Source organism: Lonchura striata, chromosome 35 (genome assembly GCF_050655825.1).
Source record: "Lonchura striata isolate lonStrDom1 chromosome 35, ASM5065582v1, whole genome shotgun sequence".
NCBI lineage: Eukaryota > Metazoa > Chordata > Aves > Passeriformes > Estrildidae > Lonchura > Lonchura striata.
In genome coordinates, this window is record NC_140737.1 from 5,803,226 (window position 1) to 5,817,720 (window position 14,495).

At 52.3% G+C, this 14,495-nt stretch overlaps 1 protein-coding gene across 1 annotated transcript; it reads right to left on the reverse strand.

Moving 5' to 3' along the window:
* Nucleotides 1–3,679: 3,679 nt before the first annotated feature.
* Nucleotides 3,680–4,901, reverse strand: LOC146764310 (olfactory receptor 14J1-like). The gene has a single exon (XM_085565233.1). It carries the CDS (start codon nt 4,899–4,901, stop codon nt 3,969–3,971), a length of 933 nt encoding a protein of 310 aa, XP_085421359.1. The 3' UTR covers nt 3,680–3,968.
* Nucleotides 4,902–14,495: the final 9,594 nt, after the last annotated feature.

Genomic DNA, 14,495 nt, shown 5'->3' on the forward strand with positions numbered 1-14,495 from the left:
CACCTAGAGGAAGAAATCTGGGGGCAACAGTTAGGACATAGAACCAGCTGGTCTGGTGAAGAGATGCCCTAAGACATGACCATTTCAACAGGAGAACTGGAAACCCCTGAAGAAAGGGGGAGATGTTACAAAGAGAATACTGGTGATTCAAGAAGATGGGAAGATCAGTATTGCTTCTCTTTCCCCAACAGTACACCTCCAGGAAATTCCTGTTACTGGTGGGGAAAACTTTGATATTTTTTAAAAGTAGTGAACTGACCCAGACAATAAAAATGTCCTTGTATAACAAGAAATGTACAAGTATTAATACCTGTGTCCCTTTGCAGGCAGACATCAGCTGTGTGCCCATGAACAGGTAGTGCCACTTGTGCCCTGAGGTGCTGAGCTGGGATTGGATCTCTCAGAGAGGAGCTGAGGGAGAGCAGAGCACCTTGCAAGCTGCAGGTCCCTGCCAGCCCCGCAGGGCTCCTGTGCCATCAACATCTGCTCTGCTCCAGTCTGGAACAGGGCCCAGCACGGTGCTGGGATCACCAGAGAGCTGAGGTGTGTGCTGGAATTCCATGCCCTCCCCATGGCACAGCAGCCCTGCATTTCCCTGCTCCAGCCTTGGTCTCCAGCACAGCCATGGACACTGATGGTTCCTGTGCCAGGCTCTCCCAGCCCAGCCCAGCTCCCTGCCAGCTCTGCCAGCTGCCCTGAGCTCTGGGCAGCACCAAGGGCCTCTCCCCAGCACAGCCCAGCCGGCTCTGGCCCCACAGCTCTGCTCAGCCCAGGCTGCTCTGGGCACTGCCCCACGGCCTCAGCCCCTGCCAAGGGCACAGCAGCAGCTGCAGCTCAGCCAGGACTCAGCCCCACCATGGGGGAAGGGGCTTGGCCAAGGCCAAAGGAGCTCCCTGGCTGCCCTGCTCCCCTCTGCCTGAGGTGCTGAGAGCTCTGCAGCCCCTGCTGCCATCCCATCTGCCCAGGCCAGCACAAGAGCCCCGGCCCTGGGGCCCTCCAGAGCTGCTCCTGCTCCAGGCCCAGGGCCCATCCCAGAGCTGGGGCAGCCACACAGCTGTGCCCATTTCTGCTCATTGCTGCTCTGGTGGGGATGGATCCTCAGCCCCTTGGATGTTGCTGATGAATTTTCCTACTCCAGAGGCTTCTTCTTTCTTGAGCTCTTCAGTTCAGGAATTCAGTGAGAAAAGCTCATAAATATTTGCTCAAAATGCACAAAAAAGAAAAAAAGCTGCTGGGAATATATTACGTTTTCAATACTTCTGTGTTTAATGAGAGATTTTAGAAGTGTATTCAAAGTGAATATACTATATTGAAAACAATGGAGAGAGAACTGTTTTATCCAGTGTTCTTTCCCTGTTTATAGATGGAGATCAGCAATGTCCAATTGATACTGACCCCCAGCACCTTCTAATGCAGTCTGAACAAATATGAAAATCAAGACTCTTCATGTCTGACAATCAATAACACTTTGTCCCCACTCCCTCCCCACAATATTCTGAGGCATTTCTGTGACCCACAGGAATCAAGGACTCTGAGAATGGAGGGAAATACTGTTATTCTATGGTGCTCCATGGAACCAAGGGTTCCTCGTGACACTGAAGGATCTTGTGTCACCAGGGCTTCATTTTGACACCGCAGCACCAAGGAATTCCTTGTGGCACTCTGAGGCTGCATGGAACCAAGAGGCCACTGTGACCCTGCAGGGCCTTGTGGAACCATGCAGAGCTTTGTGACAGAGCAGGACCTCGTGTCATGATGGGGCCATGGTGACACTGCAGGGCCCCATGGAACCAAGGGGCCAGTGCTGCACCTCAGGGACTTGTGGAATGAAGGAAACACGTTGGACACCGTGGTGGCCCTTGGGACCAAGAGGCCATTGTGACACTGTGGGACCAAGGAGAGCATTGCTGCCCTGCCAGACCTCATGGAATCAAGGATCCACTGTGACACTGCAGGGCCTTGGGGGACCACGGTGACATTGTGACACTGCAGGGTGCAAGGATCCAAGGGACTTTGTGACACCAAGGGGTCCCATGGAACCAAAAGGACATTGTGACACTGGGAGGCCTCATGGAATCATGGAGACCATTGGGACACTCTGGGGCCTCATGGAACCCTGGTGACACCAAGTTGTCTGGGAGTGTTGGTCTGCTGGAGGGTAGGAGGGCTCTGCACAGGGCCCTGCACAGGCTGGATCCAGGGCCCAAATCCAACAAGGTGAGGTTTAACAAGTCCAAGTGCCGGGTCCTGCACTTTGGCCACAACAACCCCTGCAGTGCTACAGGCTGGGGACAGAGGGGCTGGAGAGCAGCCAGGCAGAAAGGGACCTGCAGGGACTGATGGACAGCAGGCTGGACATGAGCCAGCAGTGTGCCCAGGTGGCCAAGAAGGCCAATGGCTCCTGGCCTGGATCAGGAATAGTGTGGCCAGCAGGAGCAGGGCAGTGATTCTTCCCCTGAGCTCAGCACTGGTTGGGCAGCACCTCAAGTGCTGTGTCCAGTTCTGAGACCCCCAATTTAGGAAGGACATGGAGGGGCTGGAGCATGTCCAGAAAAGGGCAACAAGCCTAGGGAGGTGTCTGGAGAGAAAGTCCTGTGAGAAGCAGCTGAGTGAGCTGGGGTTGTTATCTGGGAGAAGAGGAGGCTCAGAGGAGACAAGGCAGTGTCAGGGCATAGCTTGAACTTGATGATCTCCTAGGTCTTCTCCAACCTTGCTGATGCTGGGATTCTCTGAAACCACCCTAGGTACATTTCCAGGAGGAGCCCTGGGCCTCCTCTTCAGAAGCTCCAGCAGCCCAGGTCCCTCAGCTTCTCCTCACAGCCCCAAAGCCCATCCTGTCAGTCCTGCAGAGCCTCTGCAGCTCCTCCTCACTGCCCAGAACAGGGAGCCCCACAGCCAGACACAGCAGCCCAGATGTGCCCACCTGGCCTGGGGTGCCTCTGGCAAGGGAGCAGCACCAGGCACTGCAGGAGCCTGCAGACAATTCCTGCAGCACTTGTGGGATGATCCTGCTCCCCAAGGGACGTTCCCATGGTGCCAAGTCAGGAACTGCAATGGGGAGTGGGGCCAGAGAGGAAAGGGAAAAACACAGATGGACTGTTTGCAGGGGAGGGGACAGGGGTGGGCAACAGGAAGAAATTGTATCAGAAAGAGGAAAGAAAGCAAAGGTGAAAGCAAGGAAATGCTCAGGGCAGTTTGGGGGTGGCTGCCAGGCAGCCCTGGCTCTGAGCAGCAGCGTCTGCAGTGGGACAGAAAACTCCCAGGTGATGGGAACAAACTTTCTGGCTGACTGCAGAGACCAGGACAAACCTGAGTGGTTTCCCTGGTGTCCCCCAGCCCTTCCTGGACCCAGGGGCTGATGGCATTTGTGCTGCCTCAGGTTCATGTCCCCACAGCACCAGCCACCTGGGGCTGCTCACGGGGGTTTTCTGTGCTGAGTATTGGCCTGGCCGTGTTCTTGAGAGAGCCTGGGCAAGGAGCCTGGAGCCCCCAGGCCCTGGCCTGAGGCGTCAGCGCTGCCCCAGCAGTGCCCATGGCCTGTCCCTGCTGCAGCCCCGGCACTGCCACCCCCAGGACTGTGCCCGGCCCCGAGAGCACTCAGGCCCTGCAGCAACACCAGGGCCACCAGGGCAGCGGGGCAGGGCCACGGGAGCAGCACTGGCAGCACCAAGTGCTGCTGCTCCTGGGCACAGCTGCTGTGCCAGCCCTGATCTGCCCCAGCTCTGCACACAGACATTGCTGCTGCAGCTCCAGAGAAGACAACAAAAGGACATCTCTGCAGAAAAATTTGCCGGGACATCATTTAGTACATTTAGAACCACCAAAAATGAGAAATAGCACAAACAATGATATTTATTGTGGACAATATGAAAAAACCAAAACAAACTAAAAACAGTTCAGAACCGAACCAACAGAAAGTATCACAGATTATTTTTTTTACAATTGTTTTGTAGAAATTGGCCAGCAGTTTAATGTTCCTGAAAGCATCCAGTCATCAGTTTCCACACTGCAGCCTTGAGCTCCTGGTTCCTCAGGCTGTAGATGAGGGGGTTCAGGGCTGGAGGCACCACCGAGTACAGAACTGACAGGGCCAGATCCAGGGATGGGGAGGACTTTGAGGGGGGCTTCAGGTGAGCAAATATGCCAGTGCTGACAAACAGAGAGACCACGGCCAGGTGAGGGAGGCAGGTGGAAAAGGCTTTGTGCCGTCCCTGCTCACAGGGGATCCTCAGCACAGCCCTGAAGATCTGCACATAGGAGAAAACAATGAACACAAAACAACACAATGATAAACTACCAGTAACCACAAGAACCCAATGTTCTCTGAGGTAGGATTTGGAGCAGGAGAGCTTGAGGATCTGTGGGATTTCACAGAAGAACTGGCCCAGGACATTGCCATGGCACAGGGGCAGGGAAAATGTATTGGCTGTGTGCATGAGAGCATTGAGAAAGGCACTGGCCCAGGCAGCTGCTGCCATGTGGGCACAAGCTCTGCTGCCCAGGAGGGTCCCGTAGTGCAGGGGTTTGCAGATGGACACGTAGCGGTCGTAGCACATGATGGTCAGGAGGGAAAACTCTGTTGAGACGAAGAACAGAAAGAAAAAGAGCTGAGCAGCACATCCTGTGTAGGAGATGTTCCTGGTGTCCCAGAGGGAATTGTGCAGGGCTTTGGGGACAGTGGTGCAGATGGAGCCCAGGTCGCTGAGGGCCAGGTTGAGCAGGAAGAAGAACATGGGCGTGTGCAGGTGGTGGCCGCAGGCTACGGCGCTGATGATGAGGCCGTTGCCCAGGAGGGCAGCCAGGGAGATGCCCAGGAAGAGGCAGAAGTGCAGGAGCTGCAGCTGCCGCGTGTCTGCCAGTGCCAGCAGGAGGAAGTGGCTGATGGAGCTGCTGTTGGACATTTGCTGTGGCTGCACGTGGACACCTGTTCATGGAGAAAGGACAGTGAAGAGTTAGAGGAGTTATCTCTAACTAAAATCAAAGACATTTCACATTCACCCTCCTCTGGAGCACATTTTGACACACTTTTGTGTTTAAGAGTTCTGGGGTTTTCTTTATAAGCTCCACAGTATTTTTCCCAGTATTTCTGGATATCAAAATCTCTGCATTCCTATTTCCCCCAAGGAGAACAGAGCAAGTTCTGTGACACAAAGTTATCAGTGGAGACGAAGGGGAGATGGTCTGTTGGTCTGACTTGTTCAGATTTCTCTGGGGTTTAACCTCTCTCATCGGGAGGGTTATCTTCTTCCCATGCTTCCCCTAAAATATCACCGGGTACTGCTGAGAGCAGATGAGTCCACGACAGCCCAGCTCCACATTTGTAGCCAAGAACTCACGTTGCTCATTTCACCAACCCAGCAGCATTTTCAGAGTCACAAGACCTCTGCATTTCCCCTTCCATCTTATAACTCAGAGATACTCTACGACATGTTTGCACCCTGGATTGAAGCTCCCAGCTTGGACTGAAATCTCAGGGAGACTTCCAAGTGTCCCTCTGATGGCACTGGATGAAGGGAGGTGCAGCTCCTTCCCTGGCTGCACTGCCAGCATTGCCCAGAGCCGGGCACTGGGGACAGCTGTGTCACCCTGAGCCAGCTGTGCCCCTGCCAGAGCCCCCAGTGCCAGGCAGCTGCTCCCAGCCCTGTGCTCTGCAGAGGGAACTGGGCCCGGGGCTGCAGAGCTGCCCCACGGCTCTGCTGCAGCTCTGCCTGCACAGGAGGGGCTGCACGCCTTGGAGCCCCGGCCCTGAGGGCAGAGGCTTGGCTGGGGCACAGGAGGGAGGGGGCTTGTTCAGAGGGAGGGGCTGCACTGGAGGGGATCCTCTGGACATCTCTAAACTCTCCCTGCCACAGCATTTCTGGGTTTTGTTTTCTCTCCTTCCCTGATCTTCTCTCTGCTTCCTGGAGATTTTCCTCCTGCAGGTGTTTCCCTGTGCCTGATCTCTCCCTGCCAGCACTCCCAGACCCCAAATCTCTGTGCACTCTCCTTGGCCTGACAGAACCCTGCCTGTTTGCAGGGCACTGGCTGGGGGCACAATCTGTGTGCAGCTTGGAGAAAGGACAGCTCAGACTGAGCCTGATGGCTCCAGCAAAGGTCATGCTGGTGCTGTCCATGGGCAGAGTGGCTACAAGCATATTAGGGATCTCCTGTGAACCTACTGATCATTTAAATTAACAGTTCAGATATTTCAGACACTTTTCAAGACTCATACTCATCCCTAAATATTTATCCCCCTTGCCTGCCACTTTCCAATACCAGGAAACTGAATACCAAGTCTTAGGAAATTTCCACAATTTTCTAAAAATCCTTCTATTTGAAATATTCTATGACTGATCAGAACCCCTCAGCATGACAGAGCTTCATGAGCATTTCACCTCCCCTGCAACAGAAATACTCAGAGTTGTACTCACAGGGTCTGTGGGCATTGGGATATTCCAGCTTTAGGAGTTCACTGCAGGAGCTGCAGCTGCATTGTCCTGCAGCCAGAGGTTCCTGTGCCAAGGGCTGGCAGTGATTCTGCCCCAGGCACTTCTCAGCCCCTTCCCAGCCCTGACTGATTGAAGCTCTCTGTGCCTCTGTGCTGTGCCCGGGCTGGCTGCAGGCAGTGCCCCAGCCCTGCTGGGCTGGGGAAAGAGCTGCTCAGCAAGAGAAATGTGCTTTTGAAGTTCTGCTTGCTTACCAGCATCACCCTCTGTGCCAGGAGCCCAGCCCAGCTCAGCAGCACAGACACAGCACAAGGACTTTAATGACCCTCTGGGGCTTTGTGCTCAGGCCCTGAACATCAGGCCCTGGGAGGGAGCTGCAGAAACCTCTCCAGAACTCCAAGTCAGAATCCAACTCCAAAGTTTCTTGGACTTTTAATGGGTCCCACTGAGGGACACGACTGAGAAAGTGTCCCCAGGCCCCAGGCAGAGCAGAGAACTGGAGGCACTGATGGCAGGTGGGGACAAAGAGAAGCCAAGTCTTGGTGCCCTGGGGCACAGCAGGGTCTGTGCCACCAAGGGCTGTGAGGAGACACCTTGTCCTGAGGCCCTGGGGCCTCCTGGCACAGCCCCAGCCAGGCTGGGCACTGTCAGCCCCTGGTCCTGCCCTCAGCAACCCCCCATGCCCACATCCCAGTGGGGTCAAAGATCTGCTGGAAGGAGTCCCTGGGGAGCCTTGGTCAGGAATGGCCCTGGGGGCTCCTTCATGCTCCCAGGGACTGCAGGTTTTTCAAAGGACTTTGGCTTTTGCTTTTGCCTTGCAGTCTCTGAGAGGTTTCTGCAATCCTGGCCTCCAATTATCTGCTGTAATTAGTCCCTGGAGAGGCTTTGTCAGGAACAACACTCATAGGCGCTCATTAATGCTTCAAGGTACTTCAGTTGTTTTAAGGTACTTGGTGTTTCCCTTTTGCTACAGACTCTGTGAGAGGTTTGTGCAATCATGGCCCCAATTATTTTCTTTAATGAGTCCCTTGAGAGCTTTGTACAGGCACTCAGTTGGGCTCATGAATACTTTGAGATTCTTAACTTTTCTAAGGTACTTTGGATTTTCCTTTCCACATTGAGAGTTCTTTGTGCCATTTTCAGTCTCTGAGAGGTTTTTGTGCCATCCTGGCCTCCAGTTCTCTCCTCCAAGGACTCCATGAAGAGCCTGTGGTATAGATGGACCTTTGTGGTTCCCATTAATGCTTTAGATTCCAACCACTTTGGGGTTTTCCTCTGACTTGGACTCCTGGACAGGTTTGTGCAATCTCCTCTCAGGCTCTGAGGTTCCAGGGCTCAGCTCCAAATGCACGACGGGGCTCATTAGGATCAAGCAAGTCCTGACAAACCATGGCTCTGCCTCAATTTCTCTCTGCTCTCGTGCAGTTTGTCAGGAAGTTTCTGTAGTGGTTTTGGTTCACCATTTTGAGATTTCTCGGCCAATGCTTCAATGAGTGTGGTGGGTTCAGTGTTGGCTAATTAACAGTGCACTCATTAGAATATACTTACTCATTTCCTGCTGTGAGATAGGATTAGAAGAAAGGGAAAGTGGTTTCAAAATTTTAAATGGTTATAAATAAAATTGTATTAACAATAACTAAAGAGTAATAAGAATCAGAACAAAACTTTCAGAACACTTCCTCTCTCTATAAAACCTGACAATGTAAAGAGACAAAACTAAAATTTTCAGTCAGTTTACCACCTCTAAAATAGTCTTTTTTCACTTCACTTAGGGAGAGAAGTTCCTCTTGTTAATGTTATGGAGACTTATCCACAAGAAAACAGTTATCTAATGAGTTTTCATTTTCACAAATAGCAGTGGCCTGGAGAAATCTGCAATCGTGAACTCCCTCCCATCTTTTCCCACTTTTTCCCACAGCTGTGTTTATGGGCCATGCCAAATTATGGGGTATGAGTTTCGAGATGAGCTGTTTAAGAGCAAAGGTTCTCTTCATCTCTTTCTAAAATCATCTTCATCTTTGGGAACAGAGGTCTTCTTCTCTCCCTGAAGGCACAGGGTCTCATCACTGTTCTCCCTTTCTCTGTTCAAACCTCTCATGGGATCACAGCTACTGCAACATTTGCTTACTTTAGCAGGGAGGCCTTTGCTGAAACAAGTCATCTCTGCATGTTTTCAATGCCTTACAGGGAAAAAGAGAGTCTGATGTATCAATGACATCCTTCTCCACAGCTTTAGCAGAGGATTTCAGCCCCAAGATCAAGGCATCTCCTCATCCCTCCCATCTGGGACTCAACTTCCTCTTCCCTGCCCTCGGTGTGTCCATGTTGCTCCTCTGTGTGCCTGCCCTGTGTCCTTTTCTCTCACTGGAGGGAGGATGGCAGCACTGGCAGAGTCAATATCTCCCGGGGCTGCAGATGGTTCCGTGAGCCCGGCTGAGCTTGGTGGCTAAGTCTTGTTTTGGCCATGGTCCCTGGACATGAAGACCAGTTCTTTTCCACATGAATGAAGAAACAGAGTGCCACTGTTTTAGGGGTGGATGAGAGTTGACCACCAGAGGCAAAGGCCATCCAGAGCTGCCTGATTGTGTTCTAAGAGATACCCTTACAAATAGGAAATTTTTTAGGGAGGGTACCAATTTTGGCAATGGACATCTGAAATAGCAGACGGTTATTTCCATACAGAGAAGAGCACTGAGCCCCAGTGCTCCAGGAGCTGATGAGGGGCAGGCCTTGACATTCCAAGATCAGCTAGACCGGTCAGGTGGCCCATGGCAGGCCAAGCCAGCCAGACCTGGTCCATGTTCTCCTATCCCATGGGGCCCCACAGTGTCCCAATGGTCCCTTGCTTCCAGGAGGCCCTGAGGTGTCACAATGCCCCCTTGGTGACACCAGGCCCTGAAGGGTCGGAATGGTCTCCATGGTCCCATCAGGCCCCACAGAGTCATAATGGTCTCTGGGTCCATGAAGCCCCGCGGTGTCACCGTGGCCCCTTGGTTCCATGGGCTCCAGTGGTGCCACAAGGATCCCCTTGGTTCCATGAGGTGCCCACAGTGTCACAGTTATCTCCATGGGAAGGAAAGAACCGAGCCCCAGTGTGGCAGGGGCAGCCACCAGAGGCCAAGGCCAGCCAGACTTGATGGTACTGGCAGATTTTGTCTGGGAGCAACCCTTGAATATAGGGATATTTAGAGGTGGCATCCTAGTTTCAGACATGGACACCCGGAGGAGAAGGTCTGTTCTTTGCATGGTAAGAAAAGCACAGAACACCGGTGTTTGAGGGGCAGATGAAAGGTGGCCACTAGAGGCCTAAGGCAGCCAGACCTCTCTGTCCTGGTAGCTTTTTTCTGAAAGCAACCCTTGGATAGAGGGAATTTTGGAGGTTGAATTCCATTTTTGGTAATTTCTTCATACATAAGGACAGTTAATTTCCATAGGAAGGAAAGCAGCAAGCCCCAGTGTTTCGAGGCAGGTGAGAGGCAGCCCCCAAGGGTCCAAGGGCAGCCAGACTTGTCTTTCCTGGCATTTCACTTGGGAGAAATCCTTGGCGGTATGTAGTTTTGGAGGTGGAATCCCAGTTTTGGCCATGGGCGCCTGGTCAAGATGGATGGGTTTTTTCCTATGGGTAAGAGAAGCGTGAACTCCAAGTGTTCTGGAAGAAGACGAGAGGTTGCCTTAGGCCAAGCCAGCCAGATCTGGCTCTCCTGGCCCCTTTTGTTTAGGGGCTATCCTTGGACATATGGCATTTTGGAGGTGGAATCTCAATTTTGGCCATTTTATTAGGAAGGAAAGCACAGAGCCCCCGTGTTTCTGAAGCAAATAAGTGCCAAGTCTCAGGAAGACAAGGCCAGCCAGACTTGTCAGTCCTGGCACCTTTTTTCTGGGAGCTATCCTTAGATATAGGGAATTCTGGTGTCAAATACCCAATTTTGGCCATGTGCGCCTAGTTGAGGTGAATGTTTTTTCCCATAAGAAAGAAAACTACATGGTCCCAGTGTTTCATAGGCAGATGAGAATTGGCCCCTGGGTGGTCCAGGCAGCCAGACCTGTTCCATGTTCCATTGGTTCTGTGGGACCCCACAGTGTCACAATGGTCTCCTTGGTTCCATGACGACCTGGAGTGTCACAATGTTCCCCTTGCTTCTGCAGTGTCACAATGGCCCCATGCTTCCATGAGCCCTTGCAATATCACAATGGCTTTGTGGTTCCACAGAGCCCTGATGTGTCACAATGGCCCCTCGGCTCCGTGTGCCCTCGCTGTGACACTGTGGGCTGCACAAGTTTACCATGGACCCTTGGTACCTTGGGCTCTCTGAGTTCCACAATGGTCTTCTTGATTCCATGATGGAGCATGGTGTCACCATGGCTCCTTGGTTCCATGAATTTCTGCAGTGTCACCGTGGTGTCCTTGGACCTGGACTGTCACAACTGACCCTTAGTTCCATGAGGTTCTGCAGTGTCCCTGTGGTCGCTGTCAGAGGCTGGATGAGATCCATGTCCCGAGACACCTTGGGATGCTCGGAATGCCCGTGTGGGGCCGGGGGCGGGTCAGGCCTTGGTTTGTGGTGGGACAGAGCCCCGCCCCCAGCCTGGCCTGGCAGAGCTGTCAATCACACAGCAGGGACGGTGCTGATTGGCTGAGCTGTCAACCAATCACACACCAGCAGCTGGTGCCTACCCTGACTCTGATTGGTCAATCACCTGGCAGTCCCACCCCAGGGGTGGGCCCATGGAGGCCCAGGGGGTTAAAAGCCGGAGCACGAGGCCAGCCCATGGTCTGGATCCTGCCTTCTCCTGGGGTTCCTCTGTTGGCAACACTGGAACCTGAGAAGTTTGTGCCTCTGTGCGTCTTTCTATAGATCTTCTGTCTTTCTGATGTTCTCTATTTCTCCTCTTTCTAATCCTAATTACTTGGAACTATTTTGGGTAATTTAGCGTATTAAGGATTAAAGGTTTTTAGGTTAAATCGACTAAGTTAATGAAGTTAATGCTATGATAAGAGTTTTATGTTGAAGTGGATGTTGTATTAAACCCTTTGCCGAAGTCCCTTGATTGTCTATATTTTGCCAGAAAAAATTTGTGTTATTTTGGCCTCTTAGCTCTGTTGGTTGGAGCATGGTGCTGGTATCACTGGGGCTGTGGGTTCAATCCCTGTGTGGGCAATTCGCTTAAGACCTGGACTTGATGATCCTCGTGGGTCCCTTCCTACCAAGAATATTCTTTGCATCTGGCTATTGTGAGAATATCTGGTTGGTGTTTCTCCTGTGCACCAAACTCAAGTAAAAGAACCTTTGGTGACCCCCAGCATTTCAGTGTTCTGGGGTGTTACAGCCCTGCAGGCTCACAGTGGCCTCTTGTGTCCATGAGGCCCCACAATGTCACAATGGCCCCTTTGATCCATGGGCCCCAACACTGCCACAATGATCCCCTTGGTTCCACAACTTCCCACAGTGTCACATCGGACCCTTGGTTCCATGAGGATCTGCAGGGTCACACAGGTTTGTGACATTTGTCCCTGCTGCCCCTCACATCCCCCTGCCCCACAAACAGCCCTGAGCCACCCGTGAGGGACAGGCCCTGCTGTGCCTGTCTGGGCTCAGGGCTTGGCCTTTCTGCTTCCCCCAGCCAGCCCAGGCCTTGCTCAGCATTGCAGTTCCCTGCTCTGAGCCTTTGGATCCCTGCAATCCTGGCCTCAAGGATCTGCTCTCACCAGTCCCTGGGGAGCCTTTGGCAGTCCCTGCCCTCAGTGGGGCCGAGTGATGCTCCAAGGGACTTGGAGTTTTGCTTCTGACTCCTTGAGCAGCTTCCTCAGCCTTCTCTCAGTGCCTCATGATCCTGGACAGGGGCCCAAATCAACTGTGGGGATCATAAAAATACAGAAAGCCCTTGGAGGCTCTTTTTCTTCCTTCAATCGTCTTCAGTGCTCCAGGCCTTGTGCAGCTGATTGGAGTCAGTCTGCAGTTCTGTTAAGGAGGAAGATTTCAAAGTACACATCATGATTTTTTTTTTCTTCAATCAAGTGAGTATTTTTTTATTTCCCAGTTTGGAGAAGAGCTGATAGAAGCATTTCCCAGGTGATCCTGACACTGAACTTCTCCAGAGGAGGTCTGGGCATGTACCAGAATGAGCCCCCTGAGGGCTGACTCTGTTTGGACAAGCTGCTCCTCACCCCCAGCCTCACCATGTCTGACATTGCCCACCTGGCACTGACATCCCTGTGCCCTGCAGCAGAACCTTGTCCCTGAGCTCTGCAGCTCCATGTCCCAGCCCACTGCACCGTGTCCCACCTGCTCTCCTCAGGGCTCTGCCTGCACACAGACCCAAGAGAAGTTTTCCTGTTGGGAAGGAAAGAATGGAAAAGCCTGAGCAGGTTTCCTGAACAACAAACCCCACTCAGGAGCCACCTGCTCAGTACAGGCTGCCTGGAATGGTGTCACCTTTCTACAAGGGACAGTGTGACCAGAAATGATCTCTGGAAGCAGAATTCTCTGAGTCTCCCAGCTGAATTCTCTATCCCAGCCCTTTCCCTGGATCTCTGTTGCAGATGGAAGCTGCTGGTGCCATCCTCACCTTTTACCTCTCTTTGGAATGCAAACAGATGTTCCCAGCTGTGTTAAGCAGGATTTGCTCAATGTTTCTATAAATCTTTTGTGTTCCCCATGGAACGAAGGGGCACTGAGGGTGTGACATGGAAGCAAGGAGTCAATTGTGACCCTGGGGTCCCATGGAACCAAGGGGCCATGGTGACACAACAGGGCCACGTGGATTCAGTTGTCCATTGTGACACTGTGGATCCAAGGAGACCATGGAGACACCCCCAGAACCTCATGGAACCAAGGAGTCCAAGGTGACCCAGTGGGGCTGCATGGAGCCAATGGTCCATGGTGACACTGCCCATCCAAGGAGGCCGTTTGGACACTGCAGAAGCTCATGGGACGAGGTAAGTAATTGTGATACTGAAGAACTTCATGACACCAAATATCCATGGGGACACAGCAGGGCATCATGGAACCCAGGAACTACTGTTGGCAGTGTGGAAACTCCTGGAACCAGGGGCTGTTGCGGCACTGCAGCACCAACACAGCTGCTGCACCTTGTCCCCTGTCCTGCACAGCTCCTTGGGAGGCACAGCAGGAGCAGCACCCTGGGAACCTTGGGAATGCCCCTCTGGGATCCATGGCACACACTCCCAGGGGCTGGAATTCCAGTTCCCAGCCAGGAAAAGATGTTCCTGCCCTTGAAGGAAAAGCTCTTATGAAGGAGCCAAAAGCCAAGTAGAGCAGGATCCTACAGTGACATTTCACTGCCAGCCTTCCTAACTTCACCCATGGTTGTCGTAGCTCATGGATTGGGAATGAAATCAGGACAGGGTCTTTGGTGGGAGCTGCCCTGGGTCAAAGGAGACACTGAGAGAGAAACAGAGCAGGCAAAGGAAGGCAGGAGAGAAAGGAGGTGTTTTAGTTTGGAAAGACAGGTGTCTTCTAAGGAAGGCAGGAGCCTCCCCTGAAATGGAAAAATGTAGAATCTTTCAGAATTGTTATAAATTTGAAATTAAGGGGGCCTGTCAGGTAAAAAAATATGGGAGCAGGAATAACAGTTTTTTATTAGGGAAGAAAATAGAACTATAAAATAAACAATGCAGTAAACTAAAACAACAATGACAGAGTGAGAATACAATGTGACTCCCTGTTGGACAGGGTGTTGGCTGGAGTCCAATGGGAACTGTGGGTGCAGTCCTCCAGGAGTGTTAGGTGTGGTTCTGTTGGAGAAGTGATCCTGTAGGAATGGGTGTCTTCTTCTGAAGAGGAAGAGGCAGCTGTTCCTCTGAGAAATCCAGCCCAGAAAAAGCTGTGTTGGTGGGCCAGAATCTCAAGACTAGATGCAGGTAGGAATGCTTGGCTCCTCCCTCTGGGCGGAACATCTCACAATGGGATGTTACAGTTCTTATCAGTCATGCAGTGACATTCAATAGCCCATTATCAGCAGATGTCTCCCCTGAGGGAGGATTGACTGTGGAAGAGATAAGGAAAAACTGCCCACTTAACACAGGACAACTGCCATACAGATGGCAAA

Bases quoted from the DNA above. Each gene is read 5' to 3' on its own strand.
- LOC146764310 (XM_085565233.1), bottom strand. From the start codon at position 4,901: ATGTCCAACAGCAGCTCCATCAGCCACTTCCTCCTGCTGGCACTGGCA.